At 46.3% G+C, this 27,266-nt stretch overlaps 5 protein-coding genes across 23 annotated transcripts in view; 1 reads left to right on the top strand and 4 right to left on the bottom strand.

The window, feature by feature from the left end:
• PEX14 (peroxisomal biogenesis factor 14) overlaps positions 1 to 2,759 on the bottom strand; it is a 68,316-nt gene extending 65,557 nt beyond the window's left edge. Inside the window, exon 1 of one of the 3 annotated variants that reach the window (XM_021529829.2) lies at positions 2,679 to 2,759. In XM_021529829.2, coding sequence (XP_021385504.2) covers positions 2,679 to 2,732 — 54 coding nt within the window. In that variant the 5' untranslated portion in view covers positions 2,733 to 2,759. Of the gene's footprint in view, positions 1 to 2,209; positions 2,372 to 2,678 lie in introns of those variants that run through there. The other 2 variants (XM_021529830.3, XM_085558403.1) reach the window with 2 other exon arrangements.
• A 156-nt stretch (positions 2,760 to 2,915) lies between these two features.
• Positions 2,916 to 6,831, top strand: DFFA (DNA fragmentation factor subunit alpha). Its single transcript, XM_021529892.2, has 6 exons — positions 2,916 to 3,122; positions 3,316 to 3,477; positions 3,593 to 3,723; positions 4,498 to 4,687; positions 5,062 to 5,216; positions 5,871 to 6,831. The coding sequence occupies exons 1-6, from the start codon at positions 3,026 to 3,028 to the stop codon at positions 6,072 to 6,074; spliced, it is 939 nt and encodes a 312-aa protein (XP_021385567.2). The 5' UTR covers positions 2,916 to 3,025; the 3' UTR covers positions 6,075 to 6,831.
• A 1,017-nt stretch (positions 6,832 to 7,848) lies between these two features.
• On the bottom strand, positions 7,849 to 10,425 carry CENPS (centromere protein S). Of its 7 annotated transcripts, none has more exons than XM_085558407.1 (6): positions 10,289 to 10,354; positions 10,142 to 10,183; positions 9,679 to 9,802; positions 9,289 to 9,322; positions 8,999 to 9,065; positions 7,849 to 8,258 (listed from the first exon to the last, which is right to left on the bottom strand). In XM_085558407.1, the coding sequence occupies exons 1-6, from the start codon at positions 10,316 to 10,318 to the stop codon at positions 8,103 to 8,105; spliced, it is 453 nt and encodes a 150-aa protein (XP_085414533.1). In that variant the 5' UTR covers positions 10,319 to 10,354; the 3' UTR covers positions 7,849 to 8,102. The 7 variants fall into 7 exon arrangements, with proteins under 7 accessions (XP_085414533.1, XP_085414534.1, XP_085414531.1 ...); XM_085558408.1 differs by lacking the exon at positions 10,142 to 10,183 and adding an exon at positions 10,211 to 10,246 and having other exon boundaries at positions 10,283 to 10,333; XM_085558405.1 differs by lacking the exon at positions 10,142 to 10,183 and having other exon boundaries at positions 10,211 to 10,409.
• A 733-nt stretch (positions 10,426 to 11,158) lies between these two features.
• PGD (phosphogluconate dehydrogenase) lies at positions 11,159 to 20,593 on the bottom strand. The gene is made up of 13 exons (XM_021529825.2): positions 20,454 to 20,593; positions 20,077 to 20,152; positions 19,467 to 19,646; positions 19,266 to 19,331; positions 18,100 to 18,218; positions 17,034 to 17,103; positions 16,543 to 16,677; positions 15,938 to 16,127; positions 13,984 to 14,114; positions 13,368 to 13,501; positions 12,945 to 13,044; positions 11,902 to 12,024; positions 11,159 to 11,472 (listed from the first exon to the last, which is right to left on the bottom strand). Exons 1-13 carry the CDS (start codon positions 20,459 to 20,461, stop codon positions 11,353 to 11,355), a joined length of 1,452 nt encoding a protein of 483 aa, XP_021385500.2. The 5' UTR covers positions 20,462 to 20,593; the 3' UTR covers positions 11,159 to 11,352.
• A 4,990-nt stretch (positions 20,594 to 25,583) lies between these two features.
• The window catches only part of KIF1B (kinesin family member 1B), a 73,909-nt gene continuing 72,226 nt past the window's right edge, over positions 25,584 to 27,266 (bottom strand). For 10 of the 11 annotated variants that reach the window (XM_021529815.3, XM_021529821.3, XM_021529818.3 and 7 more), the window contains 2 exons: positions 26,692 to 26,810; positions 25,584 to 25,946 (listed from right to left, as the gene is read on the bottom strand). In XM_021529815.3, coding sequence (XP_021385490.2) covers positions 25,904 to 25,946; positions 26,692 to 26,810 — 162 coding nt within the window. In that variant the 3' untranslated portion in view covers positions 25,584 to 25,903. The remainder of the gene's footprint in view (positions 25,947 to 26,691; positions 26,811 to 27,266) is intronic. The other variant, XM_085558399.1, reaches the window with a different exon arrangement.

The raw sequence follows: 27,266 nt of genomic DNA, 5'->3' as shown, positions 1-27,266 counted from the left end.
TAAGCCATAAGACATCTGACACTCCCTTTTCAGCCTCTAAATTAACTTGATTTGTAATAGGAAACATGATGGGGCCCAAACATAAACATGTTAAGTGAGGCAGTGCCACTACTCACGGCCTCATGCTGAAAGCTTGGTAATAAATAAGCAAACATGACCAGGGGCAGAAAGCAAATATTTTATCAGATTCTCTAAACGTTTAGAGTGCAATGGGGACAACTTTCTACAAGCACTGGTAACAGTGTCAAAACTGCAATGGCTGTGTAAGAGGAGCGGTGTTTACATTCTGTGAGACTCATAAAGATATTTTCACTGGTTTCTTTAATTCCAAAATTGTCCCCTTGAAAAGTCACCCAGTGTACTATATATATCCTTCAATCACATTCCCTTTTTTCCAGGCAAAGTTGTAAGACTCTCTCAAATTCCATCCAAGCCCCCAGAACCTGCGAGCACTGGACACTTCTCAAGAGTTCTGGCTGAGGAATGTGCACCAGTGTGAGACCCGCAGAGATGGTAAAGAGAGTTACAGGATCACGGAACAGTTTGGGTTGAAGGGACCTTAAAGATCCTGTCATTCCAACCCCTGTGATGGGCTGGGGCAGCAGGAGTGGCCCAAAACCCCTGATGGGCACACGGGGGGGAAGGAGGAGAGCAATGGAGAGCAGCTCCTGGGGGAGGTCAGGGCTGGGGGTCAGGACCCTGCCCAGCAGCTGGACCAGAGGGTAGAGCCCAATTCTACCACTGGACCAGAGGCTCCTGACCAGTGCCCTGCCCAGGGGCTCCTGACCACTGACCAGTGCCCTGCGTGGCCACTGGGCTGGAGGCTCCTGACCAGTGCCCTGCCCAGAGGCTCCTGACCACTGATCAGTGCCCTGCCCAGCAGCTGGACCAGAGGGTAGAGCCCCATTCTACCACTGGACCAGAGGTTCCTGACCAGTGCCCTGCCCAGGGGATCCTGACCAGTGCCCTGCCTGGCAGCTGAACCAAAGGCTCCTGACCAGTGCCCTGCCCAGAGGCTCCTGACCACTGATCAGGGCCCTGCCCAGCAGCTGGGCTGGAGGCTCCTCACACACTGGATGCAGGACAGACACCAAAAAGGGTGCAAATAACTCATCCTGGCCCAAGGATCCAGCGCTGCTGCACGCAACGGGACAGAGCCTGATTCTTCATCTTTACCTTTAATACCCAGAGCATTCTCTGGCTACATTTATGAGGTTAAAAAGCAAGACTCTCCCATGTCCAAACATCAAACCTTATTCTGAAGTAAAGCAACATAAATAAATAGGGGGGTTAAGTGTGCAGTGGGAAAATACAATATCCAAACTTAAAGGAACCTGAATGTTTTTAGGCAACCACATTTGCCAATTAATCAGACTTCTTCCTCAGAAACTTCCAGCCCTGTAGACTGCCCAGGTGCCTTATGGACCAGTCACAGATTGTTTCAGGTTTCCTCATTCTGGAAGCATTCACCTGAAGTGTGAGGGATGGACTGTAATGCCTGCACCTCAGACTGGGGCTGATGAAAACACCTGAGTGATGCAAAGCTGCCCTGCCTCCTGTGAGTTTGGTAACTCGGCCTTTCACAACCCAGATCTGTGCTGGTTAGCCAAGAGTGCTGATATTATGTAATTTATTTCTATTTCAGTTTAGTTCAATAGCCTTCCCTACAAACTCAGTCTCCTCAGTCCAAAATAAAGGGCTCAACAGAAGGCTCATGGTGATTTTGCCAAATCAGGACAGATTTGAGTGACAATGTGTCACTGGCAGGCTGCTCTGTTTTCCTCCCAGTTGCCCACACAGCCAGACCTTTTCCCTATTGCTGCTGTAGTGGGACCCTGGGGGCTCTGAAAGGACTTTATCAAACCCCACTGACAGCACACACTCAGGAACCTGTCTGGCACAGTGGTGAGATGTCAGAGCTCCAGGACATCATGGAATTTGAGGTGGGTTGAGCTTGAAGTGAAATACAAGTGACTCTAGAGCATGAACAGGACAGTGTGAGTGAGAGGAAGCCTACAGTCTATACACCTACACTACAGAATCACAGAACCCAGCTTGGAAGAGGCCTTCAAGAAAATAAGAATATATACTATATACAACCCCATCATGGTTGTGTTTTTTCCTCTGGCTCCCCCATTCATTTCGTGTCCCAGTTTAAAAATATCTTAAGCTTTTAGTGTTTCTTGAGCACTCAAACCAGTAAACTTACATTTCTCTTTTGCTCTCCCCATTCAGGTTTGTCCTTTTATGCTCTTGGCTCAAGGAGCTCCTTCTGTTCCTCGCATTTGCAAGGCAGAGACAATATTTTCGTCTAACTAGTCACAGAGTCACAGAATAGTCTGAGTTGGAAGGGACCCATCATTGGATCATCGAGTCCAACTCTTACCCTGCACAGGGCTCCACAGAGTTTTATAACCCAGCTGCACACCGTCTCCTTTCTCTCTGGCCGTGTTTGTAGTTATTCTTCTCCAACTCAAGCGCTTGATGAGTTGCACACACAAACCCTCAATGCCAACACGCCTGTGCCCTGGGCCTGCACACCCTCCAGCAGCCCCGCACAGCCGCTGCTCGCACAGGGCGCGGGGCCCAGGTGCAGCCCCGAGGCGGCGGTGCACAGGGCGGGTCCCGGAGCCCCCGGGCCCAGCTCGGCCCGGCTCGGCCCGGCCCGGCTGTCTCACCTGCCCCGGCCGCCTCACCTGCCCCGGCTGCTCCGCTCTCTCCGCCGCCGCCATCTTCCCAGGCGCGGCTAGTCCATCCCCGACCGCGCGAGCACCGCCCCCGCCGCCGCGCCGCGCCGCAGACACGGCGAGTCGAAGGCCGGTGCTGCGGTGCGGGAGCGCCGGGGCCGCGAGTGCCCGGCCGGAGCCGAGCCGAGCCGAGCCGAGCCGGGCCGGGCCGGGCCGGGCCGAGCCGGACCGCGAGTGCCCGGCCGGAGCCGAGCCGAGCCGAGCCGAGCCGGTGCCGCCGCGGCAGCGCCTTCCCCGCCTGCTGGAAGAGCCCTCGGGCCGCTGCCGATCGCCGCTCGATGGCGGCGCGGCTGAAGCGCTGCGTGGTGCGGCGGCGGGACGGGCCGGAGCAGCACGGCGTGGCCGCGTCCTGCCTGCGGGAGCTGCGCGACAAAGGTGAGGGGGCCCGCTGTGGGACCCTCTAGATCCTGGTGTGGGACCCCCTAGGTCCTGCTGTGGAACCCTGTGCAGCACTGTAAGGAGACAGGTTCTTGTCTCAGTCACTGAGAGTTGCTTGTCTTTTGTGCTGGGGGTAATAAATGGCAATGCTAGGTCATTGTTCTGTTAAGTATTTTTTTCTCTTCTGCAGCTTGTGGTGTTCTGGCTATTGACAAGGCCAGGGAACCCATCACCTTGGTACTGGCAGAAGATGGGACCATTGTGGATGATGAAGATTACTTCTTGTGTTTGCCAGCTAACACCAAGTTTGTGGCACTGGCCAAGGATGAGAAATGGTCCAGCAAAAGCTTAGGTATGCTGTGAGTGAGGAAGCATGGAAGGGGAGGTGTGTTTGGAATACACCTAGTGACATTAGGCAGGGTCAGGTGGTCAGGAATGACCCGTGAAACTGGTGGCTCTTGTGTCAGACAGTGGAACATCCTGGCTCTCGGAGTCTGTGGATGAAGTGGACAGTGCTGCCGAGAAGTGGAAGCAACTGGCCAGGCAGCTGAAGGATGACTTGTCCAACATCATCCTGATGTCTGAAGAAGACCTCCAGGTACAGTGGAGAAACCCCCAGTCCCTGTCCCTGCATCTGCCCATCATCCATTTATCTCAGTAGAGAACAGACCCAGTAAACAAGAGTTCAGGCTGAATTCAGCTGCTGCTTTTGGCTCTTGGTATCAAACTTCTCTTTGAAGGGAAACATTTAACATCCAAGGATGCTCTTAATCCCCAACTATCCTTCACAGTGTGTTGTTCCAGTTCTGGCAAAAAGTTGAGATTTGGCCAAATGGCAACTCCTTCCTTACAGCCAGACACATATTATGCAAAACCACCACCCCTGTGTAACATGTCCAGAGGGGAGGCTGAGCAGCAAGCCAGGTCTATCTGCTCCAGAAGGATTTGAAGAACTCCTGTCACTTTCCAGAGCTGATTGATTCAAGTTTCTGACTGCTTAACACCTTGTCTGTGGTGAGGCATGACAATAACTGTCCCTTCTTGTTCTCCCCACTGTGCAGCCTCCCAGGTGCCAGGCTACTGCCTTTCCTTTGAATATTTCCATGCAATGTGAAGAAGTAGTGCTTTGCCATTAGTTTTCAAGATTTCTGTTAAAATTGCATATGATTCCACACCTCCTTGGATGCCTTTTGGCTTTTAGTTAAAAAATGCTGTCTGGTGGAGTGCCACTACAGCCTCTCGCAACTCAGAGGATTTGCTATGACAAGAAACTTGTGGAACACGCTTGGTTTCAGGAGGATTTGTACATTCTGTTTGTACTGCAATAAGTGCCAGTAAATGAGTTACTCAGGAGCCCTCTCAATGTTTTAAGGTGCTGATTGATGTGCCATGCTCAGACCTGGCAGAAGAACTTGCCCAAAGTGAAAGCAAAGTGCAAGTGCTGCAGGACACCCTGCAGCAGGTGCTGGACAGACGAGAAGAAGAGCGTCAGTCAAGGCAGCTCCTGGAACTCTACCTAGAGGCCTTGAAAACTGAAGACAGTATCTTAAGCAAAGTTGCAGGTAGGGGGTATTTGTATGCTAGAGAAGGAAGTTTTCAACTCCTAGCTGAATGGAATAAATAAAGTAGAATGAGTAATTTGATCAGCTGTTGTTAAATGGGGTTGATACAGGAGCAGTTGTGGTGTTTATAATTCAAGCATTCTCTGACCAGAGAGCCTCTCACTGCTGTGTCACATTTCTCACAAAGGCTGAAGCAGAATACTGGGAGAAAAGCTTAGATTCTGGAGTCTTCCTTAACATTATGGATTTCTTAAGTTCCAGCATGCACCTAGATTGGATATGTATTTTATTAATCTCACAACCATCAAAGCAGTTCAGGCTTGTTGGCTTTTCCTGTCCTGTTTGTGGGCTGTACTGAGTCTGCTCCTTTTCAGAGCCTGAGGCTGCACCAAGGAAGGAGATGGATGTGGTTGACACAGGTACCAGCAGCACAGATACTTCAGCCACAACAGCACTCAGTGGCCAGGTCCTTGCTGCTCTGAAAGAGAAACGTGCTCCAGAGCTCTGCTTGGACAGCCAGGATCTAGAGGTGCGTGAGAATGACACAAACCATGTTCTGGCAAAGCTCTCCCTCCAAAAGAGAAGCTATAGGGGAAGCTGTCCTTGCTTCGGGAGGCTCTGATGTCAGAAGATAATTTCAAAGTGCTGAAATTTAATTAATTTTGCTTCCTCAGTAACACTACCCCTGACTTGGAGCTCCTCTGTAATCGACATTGGTCCACACACTCTGCTCTGTCCTCTGAAAAGCCACAAAATAATGTTGGGTTTAGTCTCTGACAAATCAGTCAGGTGTCTTACCAGCAAGGTTCTCTGGGGTTTTTTTATATGGTTATGCATCTAGGTATGTTTCTTTTATACATCCCAAATCAAAATAAAACCTCCTTGTTTTGGAAAAAACTGTAAATATAGATCGGAAAAGAAAATCTAGATAAACTGTAACCATTTAGGAAGGTGCTCTTTGAAGCTGTGAACTTGCTACTCTTGCTTTTCCCTGCTGTAGAAAGTAAGTAACTGCTTTCTCTTCCTTTGAACGCCTGAACAGAGCTTCAAGCATTGAGTGTTTGCAAATTGTTGGGAACATCTCCAGTTCCAAAGTGCCTGGTTCCTGCTGCTGTTAATTCAGCAGAGGGTTGGTGCCTGAGGAGTCAGCAGAAAAGTCTGTTAACAATCTGTCTTGCTACAGCTGGTGTTGAAGGAGGATGCAGCAGCCCTGGCCTCGGCTCTGGGATGGGACAAGCAGAAAGCTGGAGCTCTGCAGGAAGCCTGTGATCAGGAGCTCTCCAAGCGCCTCAGACAAGTGCAGACCCTGCACTCCCTACGCAGCACCTCCAAGGGCAAGAAAACGCTTCCCTGGGGGGACTGGCCCAGTGCAAAACGCAAAAAATAGGACTGCAATGCTGTTGCAGTTTAGGTTTTGCTTTTGCATTAGGATCGATACAAGCAAAGACACATCCTGGAACCACAGTTTGCTGGTCATACTGTGGTCTGTGGTCTGGCTATAGAACATCGAAATCTGGACATTGTCCTGAGGCTTAAATTCCTCTGGTGATCTGAATTGTGTAAGCAAAGGGATTCTGACTTTTTGCAGAATGCTAGAACAATGGTATTGCTAAGCACAGCATGTAAGTGTTCAGCTTTCAATACCTGGTTGGTAGCCAGCAGCTTCCATGTGATAATGGTGGTCACAGCTTCTGAAGCCCCAGGCAGTTTGCCTGCTTTGTTCTCCCACCATTTTCAGTGTAAAAAGGATGGAGGCTCTCTGGAAGACACTTTGAGGCACAGTCAGTGATCAGGACAGAGGGGATAGCCAGCTGCTGCCTGGCTTTGAGCTCCTGCTGGGATCTAGGAACTTGAATTCTCACACTGATTTAATCAGTTAAAGTAAATTCAAAGTCCTTCAACTTCAGTGCTTTTTCTGTAAGGAACTTCTGCCTCTTGGATGCTGTGTAAGAACTATCATATAAAACACAGCAAAGGTGGAAATAATTGCTTTGTAAGGCTGTGTGACAGAAGACTTGCATTTGGCCTGCTGTGTTATTCTCCTAATCATTAGTGTAGCATCATGATGTTTTTGTATTAACTGGCTTATTTTTAAATTTGTTAAAAGTATTTTTTCTAACATCAATAAAACCTTTTTATCTTACTGTTGGACTAGTTCTGATATTTCCACCACCTGCTATAATACTGATAAATACAGTATTACCTTAAGGAAAGAGGATGAAGAAATTGAACACACAAGTACTGTCTTTAAGTTAGACAAAGTGTTTAGGCAAAACGAGTTCATCGTGGTGACTGCACCTGAACTCTCACCTGGCACAATCTGCTCTTCTTGTGCGAGAACAGAAAATGTATATGAAAAACATCTGACAAGTGTGATGAAACTTCTGAGAAAGTTTTAGTAGGTACAGATGTATTTTGTAGCAGCATGCTAAATCCTCTGATCTAACACAGCTTTAAATGGCCCAGGGTAAGTATTCCTACAGCACATGTCCAGGAGAACCCGTTGTATGCAACAGTTCAGCTTAATTATGGCACAGTTAGACAGTACAACTAATAAATATTCTAAACAGTTCTAAACAGTTCAGTGATTTTAGGCCAATTAACAAAACTACTCAGGCTACCTTCAGGTGAAGCTACCCAGATGGGAATTTACTGGACTTAGGGGAGACACTTGCAGGCAACTTCTTTTTATCTGTTTTGCTTCTGCCAATATTCAGATTGTAACCTTACAGGCTGTGGCAGGTAAAAAGGTTTCCTGGTGTTAGAAGAGGTACTTACTGCACGCTTTTTTTCTTGCAGTCTTTCTGCAATCACATGGATGGCTGTGCTACCCCTGGAAATCCACTTCTTTGACTAATTATTTGCATTCTTTGTACAGTTCATTTGCACTGAGTAAAGCTCTGCCAGTGGGATCCTTGTGGCCATGGTGCCACCTGAAAATGGGAATTACTGACAGTGACAACTACACCCCTGCAGTGCCACAGGGGGGGAACCACACAAAACAAGACAACAAGCGAGAGATGGCTTAGTAAGAACAAAATATTCAAAGTGTCTGAGCAAAAATAGCAAAACTGGAAGCAAGGAAAAAGTCGAAGAGAAATTTTTACTAAAGAAAGTAGCAGAATGAAGGGTATTGCACATACTGAGTTGTGCAGTGAGAATTGTCTATTTCAAATTCTTTATTTAAAGTATTTCAATTTTAATAACATACCTTTTGTGAGCAATTAAGGCACTTTGGCTGTAAGCTTACTGAATTCTGACAGACTTTTCATTTTTGGAACGGCAAAAATCCGATCGCATTCACCCGAAAAGCTAAAGATTCATTACTGGAGCCAACCTGCAAGAAGAATAGGCTCATTCTGGTCTCTCTAGGACAGTAAGAGAAGATGAGCTAAAATGTTACTCGAAAGACAAATCATGCCATGTTGGAATCTTCATTTTCAGTCACAGCTGCTTCTTGTTCCCCAGGAGTTCTCTCTCCCTTAGCTGCACTGGACTTCTTTCTCTTCTTCTCCTTCTGCTCCATGTTACTTGATGCAAGCTCTTCACTCTTCTGAGTGATATATTTTAGCTGGGAACAATAAGCTAATCAGTCCTCTACTGAGGGATTTCATTAATTCACAAGACATTTGAAAGAAATACTGAAGAGAAATTAACAGGGCAAATTCTTATTACAAACAAAATGAGAGACTCCAAAAAACATTTACTTTGTCTTCTCAGGCAAGTTCGTGTTGTGTATTTCAAATCATATATGGAAGGAAAAAATCCCCTAACGTAAAAGCAAAATTAGTACTGGAAGCACTTTTCATAGATCAACATATAGGCATGTTTTAACAGATTAGTGAGTTTTATCCACTGAACAACATGTAGATCAGCACAGGAGAGAATGCAATGATCCTGTGATCCCTGTTGGAAGACTCAGCACCTTGAGGCAGACTCAAGCTATTCCTGACCTTAGAAGGAACATTGGGAAAAAGCAAAGTGATTCATGATGTTGTGTCTGCATATTGCACTTTTGAACTTGGAACTTCAGCAGCCATGGTGCAAGGAGAGGACTGCTGCTTGAACTGCAATGAGATCTGTGTTACAACACAGTGAGGCAGAACGGCAAGAAGCAAACTAAGATGAAAATTTTAAAATCACTGGGTTGTGCATATCTACCTCAGAAGACAGTGAAATTGCTTATGCAACAGTTGCTGCACCATGTAAAACCTTCATTCAAAGGAATTGAGGAAAATTAAGGAATTAAGTTAGTTTTAGGAATTAACTGGTTTAAGAATGTTGTGAGACAGAAAATGCAGTGCATCTTACCAAAGAATTGCTTCTTCTAGCCAAAAGCTTCACATCTTCTGTAGTGACTGTGGTTCGTTTTGCATGCCTGCATAACATCAAAAAACACTACTTAACATTTTTGCCAACACCGTAAGAGGCCAAGATCAAAAAGTACCTACAGAGAATTTCTATTTCATAATTTCACACACTATTTAAGTAGCCAACCAAGCCCTTTAAAAGCTTGAATTACAAGATGTGTTTTAAAGATTATCTAGGAGCTAACACAAAAAAAAAAAGAAAGCCTTTGTAACAATCAGTGCAGTGCATACCTTGCAAACATTTCAAGGTCTTTTGCAAAGATTTCTAGAAAAAACACAAAGATGTCATATATTTTAAAACACTGAGTGGGAAGAGATACACAATACACAAGTTATCCAAGTCAGTTATGAGAAGTGACCACAAATGGCTATTAGACACCGCTCGTACACAAGCACGTAGCCACACAGTACATCTAAATGCTTTTTTTCAGGTCTGAAAAATCGAACTAGTATTTCTTGTACTTATAAAAACAAAAAATAACGCAAGAGAACGCCGCTTTGAGACCGAGTTGGGCGCTGTTATTTTTGGAGGCCTGCGCCTCCAGCGCCGGCTGCTGAGCAGACACGGAGCGCGGCGGTAACCCCGGTAACAGCAGGCATCCGGAGAAAACCCCGCTGTACCGCACTGCCGGAAGGTGATCTCCGAGATGGCCGCGATGCTCTGTTTGCTGAACTGCACGTCCTTGTCCTCCTCCACCTCCTGGCACAGGCACCCGACCGTGTAGTGGACCGCCGCCTTCAGCCTCTGCATGGAGCAAGGCCGGCAGTGACACACCGGCCTCGCCCCAGACACCAAAGCCCGCTCACGGCCGCCGTGTGCCGCCCGGTACCTGTGCGAGCACCTGCCGCTCCTCAGCGCCGGCCGCCGCCATCGCTGCCCTCACGGTTTCCCGCCCGCCGCGCGCGGGGCGGGGCGGGGCGGGGCCGCCGCCATCGCTGCCCTCACGATTTCCCGCCCGCTCGCGCCATCGCCGCCCTCACGCTGTCCGCCCGCCGCGGCCATCGCTGCCCTCACGCTGTCCCGCCCGTCGCGGCCATCGCTGCCCTCACGCTGTCCGCCCGCCGCCGCCATCGCTGCCCTCACGGTTTCCCGCCCGCCGCGGCCATCGCTGCCCTCACGCTGTCCGCCCGCCGCCGCCATCGCTGCCCTCACGGTTTCCCGCCCGCCGCGGCCATCGCTGCCCTCACGGTTTCCCGCCCCGCCGCCGCCATCGCTGCCCTCACGCTGTCCCGCCCCGCCGCCATGCCGGGCCCGCCCCATGCCGTGAGGGGACGGGCGGCCGCCCCGCGATCCGGCGTCATTGTCAGCAGCGTTTGTCTCGCCGAATCACAAATCTCACTGCGTCATCTCCAGAAAAGGTACCTGCGACTGAAAGTTACGTTTTACCTCATACAGATATTCTGCTAGTGACTGATAGCTGTCTTGGCAGGAATATACATGGCCAAAAATTAATAAAAAAATCAGTGTACACAGCACAAAATTTAACAGTTTGAGAAATAAGAAGGTTCAGACACACAGGTGACTTTTTAGATGTCGTGAGGATGACTGGCAGTAGCATTGCTGGGAGAGGATATAAAATAGAGACAACTTTGCACGTTGCTGTGGGTATTTTTAATTGCCCCGGTGGGAGAAGAGGCAAAGAATCAGGGAGATTTGGGGGGAGAAAGTGCAAGCACACAGCAATGCAAAGGGTTTATGGTAGAGCTTAAAACCGAGAAAAACAGCTGGAGGGAGAATGGTGACAGGAGCATGAGTTTTGTTTCTTCATGACCCATCCCACCAAAAGCAGAGCTCAGTGTGACAGCCTGAGCACCTGAATGCCCAGGAATTAAATCTGTAAGAGCCAAACTACTGCCTGTTAGGAATAAACCATGGCAACAGAAGAAAGGCCTTTATCTGCCCGGAACCTTGCATAAGTTCCTGTGCTGTCTGCCACTCTCCATCTCAGCAATTCCTGAACTGCAGTCATCTCTGTCTTGATCCCTAGGAATTTATGCACTACAATACTATAAACCTAACAGGACTATAAATTCTTTTAAAGACTGCACAAAAACATTTTATCTAGTTTTGGCCAGCACCAGTGGAAAGAAAACACCTCAATACATTTATAACTAAATTTATTTAGTTATTTAATATGATACATATAGAGAGATATACATATAGGTATGAAATACACCCCCAAGTTATTACAAAAGTGTCCAAACACAAGTTCTAGTGGAGTACAGTAAAAAGTGATATTCTAGAAGAAATGTTGGAGATCTACAGTATCTGGGCTCCAAGTGGAAGGATTTCCATTAGACATTGTAAGCAGAAGAGGACACGTTTCCTCCGTGGCCTGTCCAGTTAGTATGGATAAATACCCCTGGCTTTGATAATAATTCATATGTATGTGCACCAAAGTAATCACGCTGAGCCTGGAATGAGAGCACACAGACAAACCAGACACACAAATGTCAGTATCATATGAGTTCTAGAAGGTGCACCTACTGTTACCTAAGGAGGAATAACAGAAGTAAGATTGGACTCCAGTATTATAACACTCAAAATGATTTTTTCATTATTAGCAAAACCACTGCAACAAAAAATATATAACTCTACAAACCATTTGGATTCAGAGATATCATTACTCTTGGTTCACAGATGGAATACAAACACACAGGGCACTGCTGTACCAGTATCTCTGGTGTTCTTTATCCAGCTGTCTCTAAGTGTTTCACTGACGTGAATTTCAGGTACGACAGAAATATATTAGGCAATCTGTACTGTGAATGATTAGGACATATTGCCATTGAGACCTTTACAGCAATGTTTAAATAACAGCATGATGAGATTTCAGTACCTACCTGAATCAGGTTGGCTGGCAATATCTCATGCCTGTATCCATCATAAAAAGAAAGTGCTGTGGTGAAGCAGGGCATAGGGATTCCAATCTGCACACCAGTACTGATCACACGGCGCCAGGACTCCTGGGAGAGAGGAAAAGAGAGGGGAAAGGAAAGGGATCAACGCTCACTCACAGGTATGTGCAGGCACACAAACTACTCAGTACAACTGTGGGTGCTGTTTCACATTCTGTGAAATCCAATAACCAAGGCTGAACAAATTCAGCAGCAGGTTCCTGATTTTACATAAACCAGGTTGATCTAAAATAATGGCAGGTAAGACAGGGTTAACAGCAGGATGAGAAGAGTTGAGACATGCAGTCAAACCACAGCCTCAAGCAAGGATGCTGTTCTTTCACATAAACATCTCAAAAGCATGAACTCGGTGGGGAACAGGGAATGTTCTGAGCTCTGAGGCACATCCAGCACCTCTCACCAAGCACAAAACAAAGCTTGCCCAAGGGCCTAAGAGGGCAGCACTGACACTTCAGACACACATGGATAATCAATCCTCAGTTCAACTGTTCATCTGGTCTAGTAATTTTCATGGAATATTCAGATTCAGTTATAAGAACTATTAATGATAATATGAGACTTCTTTTTTGGCCAGATAGTGTGGTTTTAATTCCACCCATCAGCTCCATCCAAATCAGGACAGTGTTTGCACAGACACAGGCCAAAAGAATGGGTGGGTCTGAAACTGTTGTTCTGGGGCTACTGCAAACAATGGTGCTGAACAGAGCTTTATGGTCTGCTCAGCTGAAATCCAACTGCACAGCAGGCACAAGGCACAGGGCAGTGAAGAGAATGTTCACACAGGCCAGGCCTTTTTTCCTCCTATTATGGTCCTTCTGAATTGCTGGATATCTGCCTAAGGCTCCTCTGTACCAGTAAAATGGGAACCTTCAGTTTCCAGTCATAGCTTGGTCAGTATCAAAGAGAAAAACCATGACAGTCCTGGCTGTAAATTGTTGTTTTTATGCTCTCCTTTCCTGGGAACTTACCTGACAGTTTTCTACAGCTCTCTTAAAGAAATCATCCAACAGCAAATTCTGGAGCTCAGGGTTTCGATCAAATGCATCTTTGATTTTTCCCAGGAACACACTAGGCAAAAGTTAAGCAGAAATAAATGTCACAGCTCCCAACAAAGGCCCAGAATTCAAAACTTACAGTGCCAAAACTTGACTCAGCCAGACTAAGATTGCAAATATGACAAAGCCTAAAAAAATTTTCTGCAGTTAAGCCACCAGAATAGTGGGTTCATCTGGTAACCCTTGGTGTTGTCTACAGCCTCTCAGAATCTTAGCAGCAGAGTAACTCCATGGATTTTCCAAGGAAATCTCTGGGCTTGGCAGCCAAGCACCTCATAAACTAAACTGCCTGCTCTTCTCCCCTCAGCAGCCAGGTTACTCCCTCATCTCAATTACCTTCTGATGATGCAGCCTCCCCTCCACATCAGTGCAATACCCCCGTAATTCAGTGTCCAGCCAAATTCTTTGGCTGCTTGTCTCAGCAGCATGAAGCCTTGAGCATATGAGATAATCTTGGAAGCATACAGGGCCTAAAAAAAAAAAATCAAATTCACGTTCCAAGAGAAGTCTCACAAAGTTGAACAACAAACTTCATGGGATACCTACTCTGTTCAGCCCACATCTCAACAGGGATGAGTACAGTAGCAACATTCCAGTTATTTGAGAACCAAAATAGCCTTTCTCATTGGAAAGTTTGGTTTCAACAGAGAGAGATTAAGAGAGCAATACCAGGCAAAGGCAGGAGTGTTGAGGGGTGGACAAGCTCCTGTGCATGAATTATGATTTCTGTGCCCCATGTAGTTGACTCTCCCCTGTGGTTTAGAGTTGAATTACTTCTGGATCCTTCCTAACCTTCCTTTGGTTAGGAATGGGTCACATTATGCTTTGTGGGCATCACGAGACAATGCACAGTGCTAAAAGCAGGAACCAGTTCTCATGAAATATGAACACAAGAGCTCCTCCCCAGGTTCACAGCATCCCAAACGTGCTCTAACCCTGCACAAGCACTCACCTTGCGGATATCCTCCAGGAAGGCCTTCTTGTCCCCACGGAATTGAGTCATTTTGGGCCCTTCCAGCAGCTTACTGGCCTGCACTCTCTCATTCTTGAGGGAAGACAGGCACCGTGCAAACACAGCTTCACCTTTGGGTATGGCAGCAAAGAGGAGATCATTAGAGAGCTGGGCATCCCTGTTCAGTCTGAGATACTCAAGCACCACAGAGTGTCACACAAGCGAAATAACTGGGGCACAAATGAATTATTCCAACAGCACTCCTGAGGGGCAACACTGCCACTCAGCACTACCATTGGGTAAGTCTTGACTGATACAGCTTTCAAATGATAAAGAAAAAAGCCACAAGTCATCCATATGAAAATTTATCCTCAGGAACATTTACCAGCTCTCAATTTTGAGAATTTACTTAAAAATCTTTTCCTATTTTATCAGAGACAGACAGTGTTGCACTGCAGTCTAGGGAACAGTGAGGCTGAAGACTTCACCAAGTACTGTATCATGCTTTTATTAAGATAAAAAGCTGTTCCTTAAATGCCATCTTACATTAAATGGATGTGCATTAAAATGCACACATGCAAAATAAGGGCAATTAAAATCAATAATAAATCACCAGGTTAACTTGTAAAATTAAATAAGACTTATAAATCTGGTAGTATTCAGAAGTCCGTAAGAATGTTTTCTAACATCACTAAATATCATCTGTCGGGCTGGCTCAGTGAGTTCCTAATCAAGCTGGTTTAAGCTGTACTTGTTTGCAATTGAAGACAGTATTGTAAAATGAGGGAGAAAAAAGTTTGCTTTCCAGGGTCTGATAGAATGAGAAGCAAGCCTTCATACTATCATTTTGTTCCACCTTTTGAGTTGTGACATATCCAAAAAAACCCAAAAAAATCCACACCCCAAAATCAACAACAATTTTTAAAAAAGAGTGAGTAATGTTTTCACAAGACTCTGAATCCTCCCTACAGCAGGAGGACATATCTCACCTAAATCAGAATAGGCTAATTTCCATTTCTGCAAAAACTTCCTTCTGCAGTGGGGAGGAGGAGCATGGTAGGAAAATCAGGAAAAAGCAGGAGTAGCATGACTCTGCTTTCACAAGCAGAAGTTTGCAAGTCATGCTCATGCAGTAAAACCACAGAGCAACTGCCCTGAGAGCGGCCACGTTTGCACAAGGACTATGGCACACACTTCCCTATCAGCTCAGCATTACCTAACAGTGCTCCCTGGCACTGCAGCGCACTCATCAGGGAGTGTCTCCTCCACCCTTGATCTTTGCAAGCACCCCAAAGAGGAGAACATTAGCAGTACAAGCAGGAAACACTGTTTCAAGCCTGGAACTGAAGGACTACAGGAGTGGTAGAACATTAAAACCATTTGGAGACCTGTTTTGCTGCTGGAATGCAGCCATGTTTCTTTGACAGCTACACTCCAGTTACTTTCTTTCAGCTACTGAATATAATTATTCTGATGCTCAGGATTTGACCAGCCAGTACAAAGGAAAAAGAGGTAGAGAGAGCATGGAAATGAAAGCAAATCTGAGAGCAAAGAAACTTTTGACTCATTTAATTTACTCAATAGGAAGGTTGCTCTAGACCTGGTATTAGGACACTCTAAATCTGTTGCTGATGTGTTCCAGCTCCTCTGTATTACAACACTCTGAGCACAACACTTAATGTTCCCCTGAAAATCTGAGTCCTCACAGCACCACAGACACCACAGACACAGGTGTGACAGCAGGACTGCCAGCATTGAAGGAACAGGGTAAAAACAAGCCCAGCAAAAAATCCCAGGAACAGCTATCAGAGCAGAAAAGCTGGAACAGCTAAACCTACAGGAGCCTCTTCTGCCAGCCCAGCCCTGCTGTGGGCTCACTTCTGAGGCTGTATTTTCCCCTGCTCCTTACTGTGATGTGGTACATGGGGGTAGAAAAGATAAAAGCACCAGTTACCGATGAGCGTGACCGGGACTCCGTATTCCAGGGCAGAAATGGCCGTCCACTTCCCTGTGCCTTTTTGCCCTGCACTGTCCCTGATCTTTGGGAGGAGGTATTTGCCATCACTGTCTTTGAATTTGAGAATATTGGCTGTGATTTCAATCAGGAAAGAGTCCAACTCTGTCTTATTCCACTCCTGAAATACCTGAAAAAGGAGAAACGTATATACATATTCATACACACCACAATTTGCTATGTCTCTATCTTTTAATTGATTAATGTATATCCTTTGCCTGCTTGATTACAATGCTCAGTGTTTCACTAGCTCCTTTCAGGCAAGGAAGCTCACATCTCTACACATGAAGGTGCTTCCTGGAGGGAAATCAACTGTAGCATGGGAAGAGGTTTAGACAACTTCTGTAAGCATTCAGCTGTCTGTGCTCACTGCTCCTACCTCATGTAAAGCTCATGAGGAATACTGTGCCTCACTCTTGCAGGAGGCTTGTCAGAAAAATTCATTTCATGTACATGCAGCAGCTTTACCCAAGCCCAGCACCTCACCAGTGGCAGACAGACACCATGGCACAAAAAAAGGAAAGCCGTTAAAAACTGCAAATCACCTTTGCCATCTCATCGTGCTCCATGCTCAGCACATCTTTCATCAGGTGATAGGCCTCACAGATCAGCTGCATATCTCCATACTCAATCCCATTGTGCACCATCTTCACAAAATGTCCAGCTCCTTCATCTCCCACCTGTTCGGAAACATCCAAAAATCTCCTCAGCAACAGCATCGTCATCACTTCCAGTGTTTAATACCTGCCCGTGGCTTCCTTCTGCCTACAGGAAGGAATCAAAGACAGTGCTGACTGAAACCAGTGGGTCACAGGTCCATTTAGCTCCCCCAGCACATGACCCAGCCACAAAACTTTGTCTTTCCATTGCATGGTATGAGTTATCAAAGGTGGTAGATTGGAAATGAACACAGCCAGAAAATCAATCACTGATGGTGCTGTGTTTATTGTGGGCAAAAATCCATGAGCTTCAGCAAGCAAAGGGCCTAAGCACAGATCTAACCCCAAGTTAGGGTCAGTATCAAACGACTATTTACCCAGTCACAACAAGGTTCCCCAGATCCCACTTTAGCAGCAATGCTTTGAAATATGGTCTTGATGTGGGGCCTGTGGGGAGAAAGAATACACCTTAGCAGCCAGGCAGGGGATACAAACACCACACAAGAAAACAAATAAAATCTACCAGGATGATGCCTCCTTCTGTAACCTCCATAAGGCAGCCTGGGCTGAGGGCAGCTGGCTGGTTGATAACCCATCCACACAGCAATGTCATTTAAATAAGTTTTTCCCAGTTAGACATTGGAACAATAAAATCATGCTTCCAACACTACGGACAAGCGTAATGCACTTCAAGGAGCCCAAATACCCTCTCCATCTGAACACAGAAGCTGTCCTTACTTAGCTGATCAAGGCAAAAGATGATCAGGCAGAAACTTACTGTTGTGGATGGCTTTGTGCTATCAAATTGGAACAGGCTGATACAGGTATGAAACACTAATGCAAATGGACAGGGACTCAAGAGATACTAAAGCTCGCTTAATGCCTACACACACCTTGTCTTTCCACATCTATATAGAGAACGGGCAACCAGGGATAAAACCTAGAATGAGCATTGATGTGCAGTCCTTTACTGAGGATGAGTACAAAACGGCACAGCAGCATGCAGAAACTAGTAAATAAATTTATGCATTCAGTAGTAGTACAAATATGTACTGAAGTTCCTTTTATAATGTGTCACTACGGGACCATTTGCTGCTGCCATAGTTTGCAGCTTCCCAAGTGTGTACAGCCTCAAAAGAAAAAAACAAGAAATAACACTTGTTTAAAATCTAAGCAAAATTCCCTTCTCCCTTCAGATGTCTGTAGGCCCTACTTTTGCCTGTGGATTCCTGGAAGAAAAGCCTGCCTTTGTTCTGCCTTACATGAAGGCTTAGCACTGCCCCATGACCCCAGCCAGGTTGAGAAATCTGGAGCCTTGAGGAAGTGAGATGGCAACATATCTTGTTCTCTCCACACCCACACCCTCCTCTTTCCCTCCCTCAGTGCACAATGTGAATTGTTGCAAACCATTCTGAACAGGAAAATATAGCAGTTCATGCTTACCAGGCTTCCTTGGCTCCTCCTGGCATGAGAGAAGGTCCGTATCTGGCACCCTCCTCCCCGCCACTAACTCCACTTCCCACAAACAAGATGCCCTTTGCCTGTAGCTCCTTACAGCGCCTCTGGAACAAAGAGCAGAGCAGCACTATTTAATTTCCTTTAATGCCAGAGCCTTACACACAAAGGCTAGCAATTCAGATGTAAAATTAGGTTTTCAGTTCTGCTTTGGATGTGCTAGAAGCCAGCCTCAAGAAAGCTTGTTCATATACCAAAGTGAGCATTAGGAAACTTCCTGTTGTTTTGGCTCCTTGCAAAAGTGACATGGTGAGAAAACCAGTCCTTATAAGCACCAAATAGACATGAGCAGCACTGAGGCCAGAAAAGGCTTGGAATTAGGTGACACATACTGTGTGAAGTTGTGGGGGAGGCAGATTAGGCCCAAGGTGGAGTTGCTGAGTTCATTGCAGAGTGAAGGTGCAAGCACAATAAAATCCAAGGGCAAGTAATTACCTCTGAGCCAGAGAGAGGCACAGGCCGAGATCCCCAGGGATCGACCCTCACTGAGCTTTTCACTCTGGCATGGCCAGCTCACTTATCCAAGATCAGGATGTCAGAGCAGGAACACAAACATGAGCACCTCTTCCAGACTGAGAAATACCAATCTGAATGCAGTATTTTCACATGAGCACCCCAGACAGGCTAATGTAGCTTCTGTAACTTCTACAGTTACAGCCTGTTCACAAGCAGATAATTACTCTGCTGCTTCCACTACCAAGACAGCCAAACCAGCACTTCTGTCTTACTGGATTGTCCTGCAATCACAAAGGATTAAGAAATAGCAACAAATCTATAAATATCCTTAGACTTATAAATCTCCCCGAAAACTCTTTAAGATGTTAAAATTAAATTCTCTAAAGAGAATTCTTCACTCTTTAAAACACACTGAAAAAAATATTCTCTGGTAATCTGGGTAACGTCTATAAAAACATTCTTATAGTGCAGTCCTTAATTGCTTTTTAAGAGGCTGCATGATTTAATTTTGCAGAAATCAATTTGGCTTTTCCAGAGCACAGGGGTGATGGCATCTTATTGAGTGACAATTCTGATGATCAGAAGCAGAAAAGTCGTGTGCATTTTATTCATTCACTTTAGGTAGGGAACAGGCTTACTGTGGTATCTCTGTACTCAGAATTCCCACCATCAATTATGATGTCTCCAGTCTCCAACAATGGCACCTGTCAAAAATAAATCAGCATTTCAGTTTTATCCATAAATTCAAAACCTCACTAATGATGAATAATAAGAACTTCCAGAGGAAACTCCTCCAAAAGACAGCAAGAAGTCTCAGGTAGAATGAGTGTCTGCCTCACCAGTTTATTGATGAAGTCATCCACTGCACTTCCAGCCTTCACCAACAAGATAATGCGACGGGGCTTCTTCAGCGTGGAGACCATCTCCTCCAGGCTGTGAGCACCGATCACTCTGGTTCCCTTGGCCTCGTTAGCCAGGAAATCATCCACTTTGGAAACTGTCCTGTTAAAAGCACAAACCTGGGGGAGGGCAAGAAAACGTGTTAATAAAAACCACCAATGGAACAGTAACTTTAGCTCAGACTACAAATTATACAAGCAAGGTGCAGCATCCTGTGCTCTCCCACTTCCACCTTTGTGACAGGTCCAGGGCAGGGATAAACCTGAGCATGTCTTTGCAAGTGCCTCGGAATCTGTGGTTAATAGCAAGGCCAAGGCAAACTTCAGGGAAAAGTCATGCATAACTAACATATCAAGTGCCAGCTGAGTACAGGCATGCACCGCTGTTCTTCTCTGGAAATTGGACAAAGGCCAGCGCAGGTAACTAAAAGGAGGAAATAACACCCATTAGATCATCACAATTGCGGGGGGAAAGCACCCGCAAAATGCTCAGCTCCAATCCCATATGCTACTAGAAAGCCTTCCTAAAAAAATTTGTTTCCTCACTTACCACGAAGCCGTGGTCATTCATGTTCAAAATCAGGTTCTGGCCCATCACCGCCAGTCCAATCAAAGCAATGTCAGCTCTGGAATGTGAAAGAGCAAAAGTGCCAGGGAAGTCACGAGCAGTGATCCAGCAGCAGCACCCGTACCTGTCAGGCTGTTTGAGCATGCCAGCTGCCAGGGCAGCCCATCCCTTCCCAGGGAGCAGGGACAACCCGAGTTCATTCCGTCAGCTTTACTGCAGCAGAGCACGGAACCGCGGCTGTGCGGAGCCACGGCAGAGCCCGCGGGAAGAGCGCAACAGCGCATCGGGGCCTCCCAGCGCCCGAGCCGGCTGCAGCCGCGCCGGGCCCCGCTCCCGCCCCGGCCCCGCCCCGCGCTCACTCGGCCATGGCAGCGCCGTTCGGGTCCCTCTGCTCTCCGGTCTCTCTGCGCTCTCCGTGCTCTCCGTTCTCTCCGTTCTCTCCCGGCTCTCTCCGGTCTCCCGGCTCGGCCTGCGGCGCGCGCCGCTTCCCCTCAGCCGTGGGCCGGGCCGGGCCGGGCCGAGCGCGCCCATTGGCTCCCAAAGCGGCTCCGCGCGCCGCCCATGGCCCGATGTGCCGAGGCCACGCCCCTTAAAGCGGCAGCGGCGCGGCGGTCCCCGCGCGGTCCCGCCGCTTCCCCGCCGCCTGCGAGTCCCGAGGAGCCCGAGAGCCGCGCCCGCCCGCGGAGGAGCCGCGCCCGCCCGCGGAGGAGCCGCGCCCGCCCGCGGAGGAGCCGCGCAGCTGCCCCGTGCCGCCGCTTCCCAGCGCTACGCACTCCTGCGCCCGCCGGGAACTGCGCAGTTTGTCATTGGGAATTATTATTAGGAATTATTATCAACTGGCTTCGACTCTGCCGCTGGACACTGTCCCAGCGGGCAGTCAGCCCCTCAGGTGCCCCCGCTGTTTGTCTTTTTGCGTCCAGGCCAAAGCTGACAAACCTGTCCGTCCCAGGAGGACAAAGCCGCTGCCCCACCTTCGCTCCTACCGGACACACACTTCCAGACCGTAGTGCTATTAAATTCTATAGTAGTTATTTTCTAAACAAGATGACCCGCAGCAATCTGGCCCATCAAGTTTTTGGTTCACCTTAATTTTGGGCATTCCTTCTTTCTCAAGAGCAGTCAAGATAAATTTCATTAGAGCATCAGCTTGTTCAGCATAGGTTTTAAAAACAATTAACATAACATAACATTAACATAAGATGCAAGTAATTGAATCATGACGAAGGAGCACACATTCTATCTGCTAATGCACTGGTTGTACCTTTATTGTTTCACCTCGTTCACTAACAATTCAGTGGTGCAAGGTTACCATACACAGTTAGATATCTGCATTGCACACCTAAGGCTATACAGCAAATGGATCAGAATTAGTACAAATACATGAACTATATTTACATTTTGTATACTCAAGCTCCAAATTTCGGATATATTTACAAAATAAAATAAGAAAATGAAAACCTGAAATTAATGTACAGTGTTGCTGATACACTCCTTCGCTGGGATGAAATCAGTTTGCAAAGAGATTTGTTCAAGAAGGCCACTTATACAGCATTTACCTTGTATACTTTGTGTACAGAGAGATTAACAGGGACATGGGAACCGCAATTCCAAGGGATGTATTCCATTGGACAGCATGTCTGATGTCCAAATTCGGGAGCCATAACCAACTGCATATGAAATATGAACAAGCAAAGTGGAAGATTCAGACCTGATCCTGGGAAGTGCTGATCATTCAAAACTCCCTCTGCTTCCAGCCCCTGGTTTCCAGGCAAGCAAGAGGTAAATTCAGCACTGCTCAGGGGCAGCCCATTCACTTGGCAATATTAAGAACTGAAGACTTAGGAGCTCCACACCAGTTTTCTGAATACACAGCTGATCCCAGCAATTTAAATCCTGTTCCAAATAACATTGGACACAATCATCTGGTTAGTGTTGGACTAGTTTTGATTTCAAATACACGGAACACATAAATGGCCTTCTGAACAAAAGTCAGTCCTGCTTTTGAACGGCTGATGTTTTGAAACAAGGAAGCACGAAGTTAATAGATCCTGCTACAGACACTACAGCCAGACCACAGACTGGGTTAGTGACCACAACGGAGAGATGCAACGCACACGTCAGAGCCGTCTGCAGGGACAGGCAGCAAACCCCTCCCGAGCAGCAGCAGGAGCCTTCCTCCTCCAGCAGCAGGACAACAGCTGCACCTTCAGCACAACACCCACCACAGCATCAGCTACCACCAGCTCAGGTGTGCGGAGTACAGGCAGATCCACGTGCACAGGCAGTTTAGTACCAGTGGGTGTCAGACCGAAGCTAATCCTCTTTCTTACTAATGTGCAATTAATTACAGATGTATAAATATACAATACATTACATAAAATTAAATCCCTGTAAATTAGATAACAAGCAGCAAAAGTAAAGTCTTTGCTTTGAAATACCATGCTAATCAGTAATAAGGACTCTTAGACATTGACGCAAAAAACCTTTTCTTGGCAGTCTGGAAATGATACTCTCTGGAAATAGTACTCCCTTCTCTTCCATATTCCCAGAATACAGGAATCTTCTTTAAAAAGGTACTTAAAGTGCATTTCTAAGACACAGTATAGGAGGTTTAGCTTAATTTTACAATACACAGGAAGATCCAACATAATTTTCAAGGGACAAGAAGGACAGTTTTCTCCTTCCTTTTGGCGAGGAACATAAAAACCCAAACACAGCACAGTTTGACACTCGTTCCTCCCAGGGAATGCCCACCAAGCTCCCTGCTAGTGCATGTCCTCATGGGCTGGCAGGCCCACAGCAGGATGCCTCATCTACAGAGGCTGAGTCCCCAGAGCTGTCTGACCCTGGACTCCACACACACACAGCAGGTAACCAAGAATGGGCTTTAGAGTGTCACAACAAGGCAACTTAGCAGATTTTCCCTTCCTCATTCTGTTTCCAAAAGAAATTTCAACATGTTGTGCCAAGCTTTGAAGTGAATGGAAACTCACTTTTTTTGTTTATTTGTTTGGTTTGTTATCTCTTTAAAGAAAACTTGGAATTATTTCAGTCCAGTTTCAGTCTAGTTTTAAGTAGGGAAACCCAAATGTCTCAAAGCAGGCTTCAGTAATTGCAGAAAAGCTTTGCCTTTATGTCAGACTTGAAAACTGTAATGTCCATTTGAACTCCATACAACAAGGACCTAGTTTGTTACAGATTATGCAGCTTTAAGAGATTCTGATGCTTAAAACCAGACTTGCTCTTCTGATGATCCATTATCCACTCAGACCTCAAGTCACCAGAATTTGCTTGGAGTTTTAAGATAGAAGAGTGACATTTATGCAACAACTGTAGCACTTCAAGCTCTCTATAAGATAATCATCTGTCTCTTCCTGCTTTTAAAGGAAGAGCCCTTAATCATGATTTTGTGCAATGCCTATAACCACTTGGTTCATTCTCAGGCTTATCCAAAGCAAAGACTTAGAAAACTAGTTTTCTTCTAGTTAAAAAAAAAGAAACAGATAAAAGTTAAAATGCTCTCAGTGTGTCACAACCTACCACCACCTCAATCACTCTGCCTCCTCAAACAGGTTCCACTGTCATTACAAACAGTGGTGATGGCAGCAATAACTTAATGCTTAGAATTAACCTAATTCTTGAGATCAGCTTAGCTGCAGTGTGAGGAGCCCTCCTGCAGGACAAGCAGTTTTATCCACACACTGGAAGTGCTTTATCATCATTGCATAACAAAGGAATATCATCACTGTATTGGGAGTCACACACAGTTAAACAAGACGAAAACAGAAGGAAAAAGAAAAACAAAAAAGAAAACCAAAACCCTATCCCTATCATGTTCCTGGGTCCCCAGGATGCTCCTTCACTCTGGCTTCCAGTTCTGAAATAAATCTGAGGACCACAGAGACAGCATGAGCATATGAGTTAGCTTGAGAACTACCTGGAGATATGTAAAGGTATGTCCCAGCAAGTGCCAGCCTCCATCTCCCTGCTCCTTTGCCTTCCAGGCTGTTAGGAGGTCTCACTGTGCACTGCACTTTTCTGAACGATGCAGCCCCACAAGCAAAGACCTTTCTCAGCAGATTCCAGTCCCACGCACGTGTGGCCTGCCCGGCTGGTGGCTGAACCCAAATGAGCCTCCAGGGCTGCACTGTGCCTGCTGTGCCTACTGCAAGAGTGGGACCAACCCTTTCACCTCTGCCTTGCCAGGCTGGAGCCTCCAGATGAAATCCCTTTGCACTGCCCAGGATCACAGCCAGCCCTAGCAGTGCCTGGGTACAGCAAGAAAGGAAAACACAGCAGGAAAGAACACACAACATCCCCAACCTCCCCAACACCTGACTGAGAGACAGGAGTTCACTTCCCCGAGAGGAAATTCATTCTGCTCTTCTTCCTCGGGGCAAGGACCAAAGCTTTGGCCACAAGAAGAACTTATACTGTAGGTCAAGAACTGACACCACCCACTTGATGTCCAAGAAGCCAATTATGACATTCCACTGACCAGGACCAGAATCCACTTGCTCTATTCCCCAGGACAGGTTAACTCTGAGTATAGTGGAGTTTAGCTGATGAAAACTGCAGCAGGGAAATTAAGAGACACTCAGCAGTTATTTCAAAAGGAATTCAGAGTGTCCTGCAGCTCCCTGGAGAACACTGCATGTACTGGGCCTAGGAAGTGTTCCACAGGCTCTGGATGCTCCCACGGACAGGTGGGGTGGCATTACAGGTAAGGGATGCACAAACAGGCCCTTGGGAATGACACCACAGAGCTGCTACCCTGACACAGCCACAGGAGTCCTAAACCTCTTCCCAGAGAGGTGAGAACTGTTCCTGCACATCTTGGAAGTCAGGACTAAAAGGAGGAAGAGGGGATCTGCCCTCCATGGTGATCCAGGGACCAACTGCACTTTCATTTCTATTTAACACTTCTCATCTGTCAAATACACAGCTTGAGCCAATCTGAAATTTTTGGGATTTTATCTCATATTTCAGTCTGTGGTCTATTTCCCCTCATATCAGCACAGTCTGCTCAGCTCAGTTCAATGGCTGAGGAGTGCGTGTTGATGGAAGCTCTTCTGGGAAAGAGTTAAACCCAAGTATTGTTCACCTGCAGCCCCCACAGCAAGAGTTTAAAGGCAGATTGTTCTAGCCAGCCCCTCCTGGTTTGTTCCCTAACTTTTCCTAGCTCGTGTCTTAGCCTGCTGGACCCTGGAAACTCAGAAACTTGCACAAAGTCCAAAATCCAGTCTGTCCAGATAGATTTGTCCAATATCAGCTTTCAACAGAGTTTAACTTCGAGGCTGGATCCAGAAAGCCTGAGGAGCTATTGCAGTTCCTGGCTGGTAATGTCTCCATTAAACAATTTATCTTACCCTGGCATTGGAACTTTGCCTTGAGGGAACCAATGCCCACTGCCAAGTCACAAATTGAATGAAAACCCTGTAGCAGTCTAGACAGACAGTGGACAGTGGGACAGACACCAAAAGGTCAGCTGAAATGGGAAAACAATTTTTATAGGAAAAATTTTTTTTTTCTTTTTAGAGTCGTGCATAATCACTCGATTTTTTTGATTTTTTTTTTCTTTCTCTTTTTGTTTGGCCACATGCTACTAGTACAATTCAGGTACAGGTGAAAAGAAACAAGGTAGGGTTAGAATACCTAGAAAATGTGCTGAAGGAGTGGGGAAGGTGGGGGATGTTAAGCCACAGGATTACATACAAGAGAAACCGTCAAGAGTCACAAAGAGAAAATGAGAGGTAACACTATCTATGGGAAGGTGAGTGGGGAGAACAGATGAGAACATTACATGGACTCAGTACTTCATCTGGCCCGTGCGTCTTCGAGCCAGCTTTGACCTGTACAAAAAAATAGAAAAAGCAGTTGGTGAATTCTGAAAGTTCATTTTTTCTCCCTCTCCAAAGTTTATCCACCTTTTTTTTTTTTTTTTTTTTTAATTCTTTGGTACAGTCCTAGTTTACTCCATATGTTAAGAAAGTAAAATGTATCCAGGGCTGAAATGAGAAAGAATTCTCACTTCTCTGTTCTGCTTCTTTAAAGGGAGAAGGGCTTCACTGTTCAGAAATTATTTGATGCTGTACAGTGACAGCTTCATTTTTTAGGTTTTGAGTTTTTTTGCTGAAAGGAAGAGCTACTGCAGTGGAGTAAGATGTGTCCAGTAAGCAGGGGCTGTCTGTGATAGTGGAAAGGCTGCCAGAGAAGTTATAAAAAGGGAATGTAATTTCTGCTTTAGCTTATAATCAAGAACATAAAAAGGTAGTCCAGCACAGAGGAAGTAAGAAACTTTATAAATCTGTAAAATGGCAATACAAGGAAACTATCTTGTGGTTTCCAAATGTAGCATCCCACACAAGTTCAAACTGGACATGACTGTTCAGAACATCACAAGCCAAAACAGCAGCCCCTGCAGTTCCTGAAATACAGGGCAGGTTTGTTTTCTGATTGTTCTGGGGCTTTTTCTGCCTACTCTCTTCCCTGCTCCAGTTCCCACATCTTGTCAAAACTAAAATTTGTGACCAAAATCTGCCTCCTGGTCTGAGCACCTTCCTTCGCAGCCCTGAGCGCACAGGAGCTGCCTCTTACCGAATTGTGCCAGCAAGGAGAGGATTGAAGGCGTATAACCAGTCATTCATGTCCTTGTCATTGATGGCCTGGAGCAGGACTCCACGGTGCTTTGTGCACACTCCAAACGTGTTGGGTGTCTGGAACATGAAGGACAATTTAAATACAAAGTCTACAAGCACAGAGCCTGATGCACATTTCCCCTCTGAGAGAATCTGCTCTGTCACATCCCTCTTTCACTGATGTCTCACTGGAGATTTCCAGGGTATTATTAGTCATTATCTTCTACAAAACAGAGTCTCAGCTGCTGAGTGTGGGCTTTAAGAGGTGGACCAGCAGAGTTCATTTGATTCCTTGCAGGATGTTTGTATGTGTTGTTTTGTGGGGTTTTGTTTTTAAAAAAACAAAACACACAAGCCCAAAAATACAAACAAAGGGAGCTGCAAAACTCCAACATGCGGGGTGATGGTACCAACACATGCTCCTAAAAGCTAATCTGGTGTGTGACAGCAGTCAAGAGTCACTCTCTGGTACAACTGTGTCCAAAACCATAAGAAACCCTGAACAAACTGGGAACTTTGTGGGCAGCATCATCA

The sequence above is a fragment of the Lonchura striata genome, chromosome 21, assembly GCF_050655825.1.
Source record: "Lonchura striata isolate lonStrDom1 chromosome 21, ASM5065582v1, whole genome shotgun sequence".
In the NCBI taxonomy this organism is placed as follows: domain Eukaryota; kingdom Metazoa; phylum Chordata; class Aves; order Passeriformes; family Estrildidae; genus Lonchura; species Lonchura striata.
Note: the sequence above shows the minus strand (reverse complement) of the source record. Positions and strands in the feature narration are given on the sequence as shown.